Source organism: Typha latifolia, chromosome 6 (assembly GCF_019914945.1).
Source record: "Typha latifolia isolate L0001 chromosome 6, TyphaL0001v2, whole genome shotgun sequence".
Lineage (NCBI taxonomy): Eukaryota > Viridiplantae > Streptophyta > Magnoliopsida > Poales > Typhaceae > Typha > Typha latifolia.
In genome coordinates this window covers 9,463,194-9,472,287 of record NC_133091.1, presented here as the reverse complement: position 1 = coordinate 9,472,287, position 9,094 = coordinate 9,463,194, and the positions used below count along the sequence as shown (strand labels likewise).

General features: G+C 34.8%; 1 protein-coding gene across 1 annotated transcript; it reads right to left on the bottom strand.

The window, feature by feature from the left end:
* Positions 1–6,821: 6,821 nt before the first annotated feature.
* Positions 6,822–8,483, bottom strand: LOC140790354 (protein SHI RELATED SEQUENCE 6-like). Its single transcript, XM_073140391.1, has 2 exons — positions 7,352–8,483; positions 6,822–7,277 (listed from the first exon to the last, which is right to left on the bottom strand). The coding sequence occupies exons 1-2, from the start codon at positions 7,716–7,718 to the stop codon at positions 6,976–6,978; spliced, it is 669 nt and encodes a 222-aa protein (XP_072996492.1). The 5' UTR covers positions 7,719–8,483; the 3' UTR covers positions 6,822–6,975.
* Positions 8,484–9,094: the final 611 nt, after the last annotated feature.

Sequence of the window (9,094 nt, the reverse complement as noted above, 5' to 3'; positions counted from 1 at the left end):
AAAAGTCTGTGCCTTGGGGCAAAGGGAGGTTACTATTTTGGCACTATGTTTTCCCGAATTGTTGTCTTCTATAATTCAATGTATGTCTTGTATCAGCTTTTGTTATGGATGTTTTGTCATCTTCTTATGTGATCAATTTTTTTGTAGTTCAGCGGAATTCGCTCTTCTAAATTGTGTATGCGTAGTGTGTCAGCATTATTACATATATAACGACGATCTATAGATACAAAGATGACAATATTAGGGCTCGTTTATTTCAAAAATAGTTATTTTTATACTTCATTATATTTTAGAATAAAAATATAATAATTATTTTTATTAATACAAAGTGAAAAAAATAGAAAAAATATATTTTATAATTTATAAAATTACTACGAATGCCTTTTGATTTGATATAAAATATGTTAATAAAATAGATATTAAGGATAAGCTAGTAATTATATTAGTGCGTAGTATAAGATATAATTTTGATAAATAGTATTTATATTATAAAATAGAGTTGTAACGATGTTTAGCTATTATTCTAAAATAAGGAGATTTATTTCAAAATAAAAAAAAAACTTATTTAAGAAGTAAATGGTAGCTTAATGTACTTATTGTGGGAATTATAGCCCAACAAAACTTTCACAAGTGTGCTCTTCCGCTTCACATTGAAGTTCTACTCCACTTAAAGAATCAACGAGTCGAGTTGTAAAATGAGCTAAATAAGATTCATAAATTTCATTTTCCACATAGAAAATCAACTTATAAAGTTATTATAAAGTTAAAATAGGATCATGGTATTGATCTACTCCATCAAAGTACAAAAAAAGAAAAAGTGAAGTGATATTTAATGGAGATCTTTTCATTGCTACATATTTTGCATCATTCAGAAAAAAAAGAATAAAAATTAAAACTTGATTCTTTGAAATAAAAAACATATACGGCAATATAAATTTTAGTATCACTTCGCTTGTCCTAAATTAAGAAACTTTTTTTTCATATGATCTAGTTAGATTTTATTTAGGGAAAGTTATATTGAAACTTCCCAGACTATCGCACAATTTCACATGCAGGCCTTACTTATTTTTCATTTCAACCCCTTTTAACTATGTAAAATCTCTTGTTATCATGTAACTATTATGTGCTCCACTAGATACTATTTTAACTTATTTAAAAATTGGAAGATAAAATAAAAATTAAGCGTAAGGTGTTACAAACTAAATCCGACCCAATTTGGACGTAAGAAAATTATAAAATTTATATAGTGGTAGCTTCACAAGTTAGGGCTCCAATAGTTCTAGTTTCACGTGAATCTAACATTGAGATAAAAATATTATAAATAAAATAGTAGAGGAATGTCAAAACTGAGTAGAATATATTGACGTTGCGACCATCAGAGGGTGGGAACGGCCGTAGACTAGAGTTGGCTGATGGAGGAAGATGGTGACTAGGGTTTGAAAGCTTTGGAGGTTTTATGACTATGATCTACTCCTACAAAATAAAGACAATCTAACGGCTATATTAAAAGATAATGACAATAAGAATTATTTGGCTAAACTCATATATATTCAATGATAAATATCAACATATATCCACTCTTATTTATAAGGGTAAAATTCTAGCAAATAGAATCTATATGCGGATGATCCGCTATATTTGAAATTTACATTAATAAGATAAATCTAACTAACTCAATTTGACTCAATTCAACTCGACTAACATGAGTCACATCGTAATAGGTAGCCATTTGATATTTTTTGTTAATCCAATCAAAAAGTGAGAGATATTCGATAGTTTGGGATGAATAAAAGCTGCTTGGTTCGTTCCCTCTTTTGCGGACCAATGTCACTGCTCATGCCTTTTCAGACTTTAGTAGAATTGTAATATTTTCGTAGGAGTAGACTTACCATTTGCTTAATATATTTTCTTTAATCACAAAAATAATAAATAATAAAAAGATCTATGTGAAAATACGAAATAGTACAAGGGGTTTAAGTATAATTAACTCCTCTTCTTACTATTAAGAGAACTACTACATTTATTATTTGAAGAGATCTACATCTTCAAAATTTTACAACAGTGGCACTAGTACAATTATTATCTAGAAAGAAGTTCAAATAACATCTGTCCTACATTTTTATCATTTCTTGATTAACATCCCTCTTTGAGGAATTCTTTAGCCAAATCCCTCCATTTTCCTAATAATTTTCAATATATCACCCAACTATTATTTTGATTAACAACCATTAGTAATAAACTATAATTTATGTAACTCAAATAATTAAATTACTAAAATGCTCTTAAAAAAAATTTTAACCTTAACCCACACTTTTTCTTTTTAGGCCATATCAAACCCTTGCCTATTGTCTACCTACGGAATTATAAACTTCTTCCTACATCTAATCACCCTATCCTTTCCTGCCAAAAGATAATTTAAATATTTCAAAACTATTTAGTCTTCTAACAAAATATACTTTAGTTGATGCCCTTCTATTTTGAAATATTTAGATTTAGTTAACTCAGGGTTTCATATGAAATGAGAGTGGCTATAAAATTCTTAAAGACAAGGTGTTTAAATGATGAAAATGTAAAGTATTATTTAAAAAATTCCCTAATATCTATTAACCAAAGCATGTTTTTTCTTTTTACGTCAAAGGGTTCATTCTCTTTTGTTGGTATGTAATGGAATTTCTTCAATCACATATAATCTGATTAGCCCTAGCAACAAATTACTAATTGATTGGCGTTATATATTATCTTCATTTTGTTCTAACTTATAATCTTTCAATAGGCATGCATGTTCTCTCCCAGCTGGGAGTATGATAGAGCATTTATGACATGCGAACCCAAAGTTGAAGATTTTCTCATAAATCTTGTGCTAAGCATCTGCTTAATTCACTAACTATTCTAAAAGTGTAAACAGTCAAACAAATAATAATTTTTAATATTTATTCTAACATCATGTAGCATGAAAAAAATCCATAAGCGTAAATATTTCGTGCATGGAAGATTGAATGGAATGTTATAGCCTAATATTTAATTTGTTTGATTAGTTTAAGTGAGTTTTTGACCAAATTACCCCTCCCAAACTTTATGTCATAATAAGTATACTACGAGACTACGTATACTTCACTTCAAAACTTAAATATGAGACTAAATTAATTAGCATGGTCTTATAAGTTCATTAGATATATATGTATGTATATATACCTAACAAATTATCTAATAAAAATTAACTAATTTTGAATTACTAAATAAATATGCTCGTATATATATTCTCTTGTTAGATCTAAATAAAAGGGTGAACACCTCTGAAATAATGCATTCTATGGAGAAGTGGGTACTTTTTCTACATTTTTATTAACTCCTCTCGTCTCTCGTCCCTCGTCTCTCGTCACTAAATTATCAGATATAAATTAAGTGCTATACATTGAGTAATTTTCAAACGTCTCATAACTTACACCAAACATGAACATATCTCATCAGATCCTTATCCATATTAAAGAAACATAATTATCGATTAAGAAGCAGATTTACAACAAATGTTTCAAAAACTAGTAAGAAAACAAATAGTATATAATCAAACAGATGATACGTACTCCTTTTATTTTATGTCAAGAACCTATTATATACTCGGAAACAATTATTAGGCTACATATATACCACAATGCTACTCAGGATATATCTCCATCCAAGACCTAACTTTAGGAAGTGTACAATTCCCAGTTGCATCAGAGTAAAACATTATATTACATGATGGCCACCTTTAGTAGTCAACAATAAGCATCTCAAGGTTAACTAGTTATGGACACATTCAATAAACGTTAATCACAAGAAGTTAAAGAGTTGTCTCAACTTAGAAGATTATAGTAATTTGCATCAACTAAAGGGACTTCTCAGCTTTCAAGCAGCTATTATAAGACTACACTGCAGTTTAGAAGAAGAAACAAATAACCATCAAATACTAATTAATTATCAGAAAATTTGAACACAGATGCATGTGAATGCAATTCAAAATATTCTCCAGACTAATGTACTTCTAAGAATCACAAATTGCATCTTTAAAAATAAAAAACTTAATTTCTCATGTGTCCAATATGACTCCATAGCTATAACTTCTTGTAACTAACAATTTGACACAAAACAAGCATTTAAAGTGAGGTTCAAATAAATTATTTCTCTTTTCATGATACAACTTAAACAAGAAACATGACAGAATGTAATTAACACTACCACTGCAATGACGCCCCTAACTCAAATTATACTTTTATACTAAGGTTACTGCAAGACACTTGCATAGTGATCTTTAATAACAAATCTGACCCAATTTCATTGCATGTTTATGATAGAATGACAATAAATGAGAGGCCGAGAGCATAACCAAGATATCTATATATTTGAAACTTCAAAACTTAATGGATCAAGCTTCTCCAAAATGGAGCACAAACATCAGAAGAAATCACTTAAATTATGTTATATATGAGTAACATAATAAAAGAGTGAAATACAAAGAGTACTAGTTGAGCAGCAAATAGCTGCATATGATACTCGCATGACCATGTAAAGATCTTCTATATAACAAGCCTATACTTGTAAAGTTGCCATCAATATTTTCTTGCAAGCCAAGCCTAGTAATTACAGAAAGATATGAGCAAGGCCTGCCAAATTTACCAACGCAATTTTACAACCAACATCATGTGTTCATTTATCACATAAAAAATGTATTAAGTAGGTGACTGATAGTTTGATACGAACAATCCTATAAGGAAGAATCTAATATATTCAACAACCAAACACAACCAATGATAAACTTAGTAAACTCAAAAAACTAGAGTTAATTCATTTGCCAAGAGTACAGGTGATCTCGTAAAACACACTAGTAATAGTACTTCTGAATTCATCCAGAATTATCTTACTTTAATAATATGCTATTACACTAGTAATAGTAATTCTGCAACTAGTAGTTTCTGGTGCTGGTTTTGTCAATTGGCAAGGAGTGCACAAATCTGCATCTTTGTTAATAGACGTATCTATACAGGAACTTATCAGGACAGGAAAAGGGAGTTCTCAATTGAACCAAATCTGCAGAATTACAAGAAAAGGACACTTAATATAAAGCACCATATCTTTTTTCACAACTTGATATTTTGATCGAGAAGGACTTGCCTTAATCTTTCTGGACACGGAGTAATCAGGCTTGAAAGTGAAAAGAGTGCACAAAGACACCCATAGACCAAACAATCACTCTCCTTCATTAAGGGAGTAACATAAGAAAGGAAATTGGAGGACATAGAACGAGATGATGGCAAAGTAAACTATTACCATTAGTTTAATGTTGCATTTCCTTTCAAACATCTGGTTGATTAAACTCAATCTGATAAGTCTATAGATGTCCCAAATAGAAGAGCCTACGTTTACTCATCACTATGCTATAATCTCAAATAGAACAATATAAATAAAAGTACTTTTGCTGCAGCATCTGCTATATAACTCAAGTGTATGTCTCAATCATAAAAATCAACCTGAGTAACTAGAAATTGAAAGGCATAAGCTTCATCTGTGCTCTGTATAGTTAAACGAATATCACTAAAACATGGAATTTAACCTGTCAAAAATTTATAAAAAAACTACCACTATGAGGATAGGATATTGCAACGTGGGCTAAAAATGTATGACTACTTAAGGGATCAATATTTCTTGGAGAACAGCATTAAATAACGACACTACTACCAAGGTAAGAATTGCTGCTCATTGGGGAAACCTGACAATAATAACATATGGAGCAACTACAAGCAACATTATTGGAATGACTTTTATGTTCAATATGAATGTGCTAATCAGAATCATTGTACACAGAGATACAGTACATGAACTTTGTGGCACACCATGAAAGCAACCAAAACATAGCAGAATAGTACTGTCAAAGTCGGCACCAAAATTGGCCACAGAAAGTAGACCTTTTAAATGGCATGTTTTGCATGTGATAACTTACTACATCAGAAATAGAACCCATTATGAATAAATTAGCTGTGCATCCATGACGTGTACCGTGTCTACTGTAACAAATAGTGTCACATAGTAGGCCAAGAAACTTCTGGTGCATTTTCTTTGCATAAACACACACACACACACACACACACACACACACAAAAGAGAAGAGAGAGAGGGATGATACTCTCCTAGAATTAAGTTTCAGTGCGTGCAATAATTCCATCCTATACAGATCACATTAATGCCACATACATAATTACCCTGCATTAAATGTTACGTTGTTAAAGAAACAACAATGTAACATTCAGCATATATCTCTTAAAACCATTTGTGCAGCTAAACCATTCACAGTCCAAAATTCATTGTATAAAAAGTGATTTCTCAAAAGATATTATAAGGAAAAAGAGAAAAAGAAAAGAAAAGAAAGAAGAGGTATTAATACCAAAGGCATCACCATGCTTCGCTCGCTAGGTAAAGAAAGCATGAAGGGATAGAAAGCAGCCGCATTGATAACTAGCCAGGGTCGAAAAGAATCCTCTTGCAAAAAATTTAAAAAAATTAAAAGAGAGAAAAAAAAAGGAAAAGAATCCTCTCCCACATGCATTATAACTCTTTGGTTGGGAAAGTGTCAATCGGACACAAGTTCCAACGCGATGCTCGACAGCAACTATCAATCTACGCCTCCCCCTCAAAAAGAACCCGATTGGACGGGGAACCCCGACACGCAATGGAAGTCTAATTTTGTCAAACTTTTGAGCTCATGAACAAGAAGATCACATGCAGTAAGTAACAGTCAAAGATCCGATCTTGACGTTCACGGTAGAAACAAGCTAAAGCGAGCGCAGAAATCGAGAAAGAATAATTATTATGTTGTGTTACGCTATCTCCATGGTTAATTATCTTCTTCGAGAAGAATACAGAACCTAAACAATCACATAATAGATACACATATATATGTTTACAAACAATTAATAGCTCGAGTTGCCCGCAATGAATAATAGCTCAGTTTATTAGGTTACCAAATTGTATACCACCAAGGAATCCACTTCCACTGAGCTCGGAGACGTCGAGATTGTTGTTGTTGTTGTTGCTGTTGGTGGTGGTGGCGTTGTTGTTGTTAATGGTGTCGGCGTTGTCGTCGACGCCATGATCATAGAGCAAACCCTTGAACACGTGGCCGCCAATGGTGACAGCCGCCTGGTACGCGTACTCGTCCCCGCCGTCGTCCACCGACGTCACCTGCACGCACTTGAAGACAGCTGGCGCCGTCACCTGGCCGGGGAGACCCTTCCTCAAGCTCGAATCTGATCAAGAAAGGAAGGTCGAGATCAGTTGAGTAGAAAAGCGAAGGGTTTGGTTAAGGAGAAGAGGAATTAACCGGTGGAAGTGGAGGTGTGAGAGTTGGTGGTAGTTGTGGTGGCCTGGGAGGAGAGGAGGCGGGGCCTCTTGGTGGATGAGGAAGTGAGCTGGCGCTCGCGGCGGCGGGCGGCGGGAACCCACGTGCTGTTCACATGGGTGGAGCAAGCGAAGCCGCGACCATTGCAGCACGTGCGGCAGCGGCGGTGGCGGCAGTCCTTCTTGGCCTGGTTGCCGCAGTCCTCGCACGTGGAGAAGCCGACCCCGCCGCCGACGAGGATCGATGACGTGTCGAGCAAAGGGATCGGCTTGATGGTGGTGTTAGGGCTAGGGTTAGGGTTTCGGAGCGGCGACGGCGGCGGGGGAGGGGCCACGAGGAGCATGCCCATGTCGGCGAACCCGTAATTGAGTGGTTGCCTCGGTAGGGAAGAGGAAGTCGAGGTCGAGCCCCAGAAGGGCACGATGCCGGAGGCGGTTGGGTTACCGCCTCCGCCCGCGGGGCCGTCGCCACTGAATCCGAGGCAGAGGTCGCCGGCTCCGCCGGCGGCCGAGGACGCGACCCAGTCCGCGAAAGCGCCGGTGTCGGATGGGAACCGCCGCCCAGAAGCCACTCTCGTAGACAGAGGAATAAAAGAAATTTATAGGTCTCTCTCTAGATGAGATTTATCTGTCTGTTTCTCTCTCTCTCTCTCTATATATGAGATTGTTGCGAGTGTGAAAAATCTGAGGAAATGAAAGAAAAGAAAGCTAGGAATAATTTGTAGGAAGTCTGAAATTCCTTCAGATCGAGATCTTTCTGGATGGCCTCCTAAACTCTTTTTATTGCTTTCTTACTGCGCGGGCTTCTATGTTTGCAGTCTCCTGCTCTGTCTGCTGCTGCTGCTGCTGTCTGCTACTCTGCTGCTTTGACAAAAGCCATGGCTCTCACTTCCTAATGTCCGATCTATCCTTCCCTATTGTTCTCTCTCTCTCTCTCTCTCTCTCTCTCTCTCTCTCTCTCTGGCATTGCCTCTTCTTCTGATTCTATTATTACCCGCTTCGTCCTCACGTCACGTGACCGGTTGAAAAAATTAACCACTAAAAATAAACCGCATCCTCGATCCAGAAAATAAATAAGGCAAAGCCGCAAAGGTCTACGTCAACCTAGATTTCTCATTCTAATAATTCTTCTACTAGGGACTATTATACAAAAAAATGTAGTAAGTGTAAGATGTGACTTTGGAAAGGCAACAAAGTCGTGGATATTACAGTAATTTATTGGGATAATTACAATAGACTTCATGAATTATTACTTTTTTACATATAAATCTTAATTTATTTTTTGTCACATTTGACAATCTTAACTAGGTGAAAGTTTCTAAATAATTCTTTCATTAGTTGTTCCTTTAATTTTTTTTTAAAAAATTAAAGCTTTTTGTGAAAATAATATTACATAAGTATCACAGTTGTACTCTTATTTTGAAGAAAAAAGAGTAAAATAATCATCTAGCAATTTTTATTTCCATAGGGTTCGGTAAAAAAGATGAAAGGGAATGTAGTCAATTACTCCAATCAATCAAATATATATAAAAAATACATTGACAAGACTTTGGCAAGAAAGTAGACTTAAATTCAACACGTATGTTTAACCTTACTACAAAGATCTATTCGGATATATTGTGGAAGAAAGAGAACAGTTATACAGTGAGATGTTGAACAATCCTTTTCTTTCTTAGGTGAGTTCGCAGACGAAATGAGAGAAGTATGAAAATGAAGTAGAAATAAG

What these genes read in the sequence shown, in the direction of transcription:
- LOC140790354 (XM_073140391.1), bottom strand. Translation starts at nt 7,718, where the DNA reads ATGGGCATGCTCCTCGTGGCCCCTCCCCCGCCGCCGTCGCCGCTCCGA. An exon ending in TCACACCTCCACTTCCACCG is followed by an intron (nt 7,278 to 7,351) that starts GTTAATTCCTCT and finishes TTTCTTGATCAG; the next exon opens with ATTCGAGCTTGAGGAAGGGT.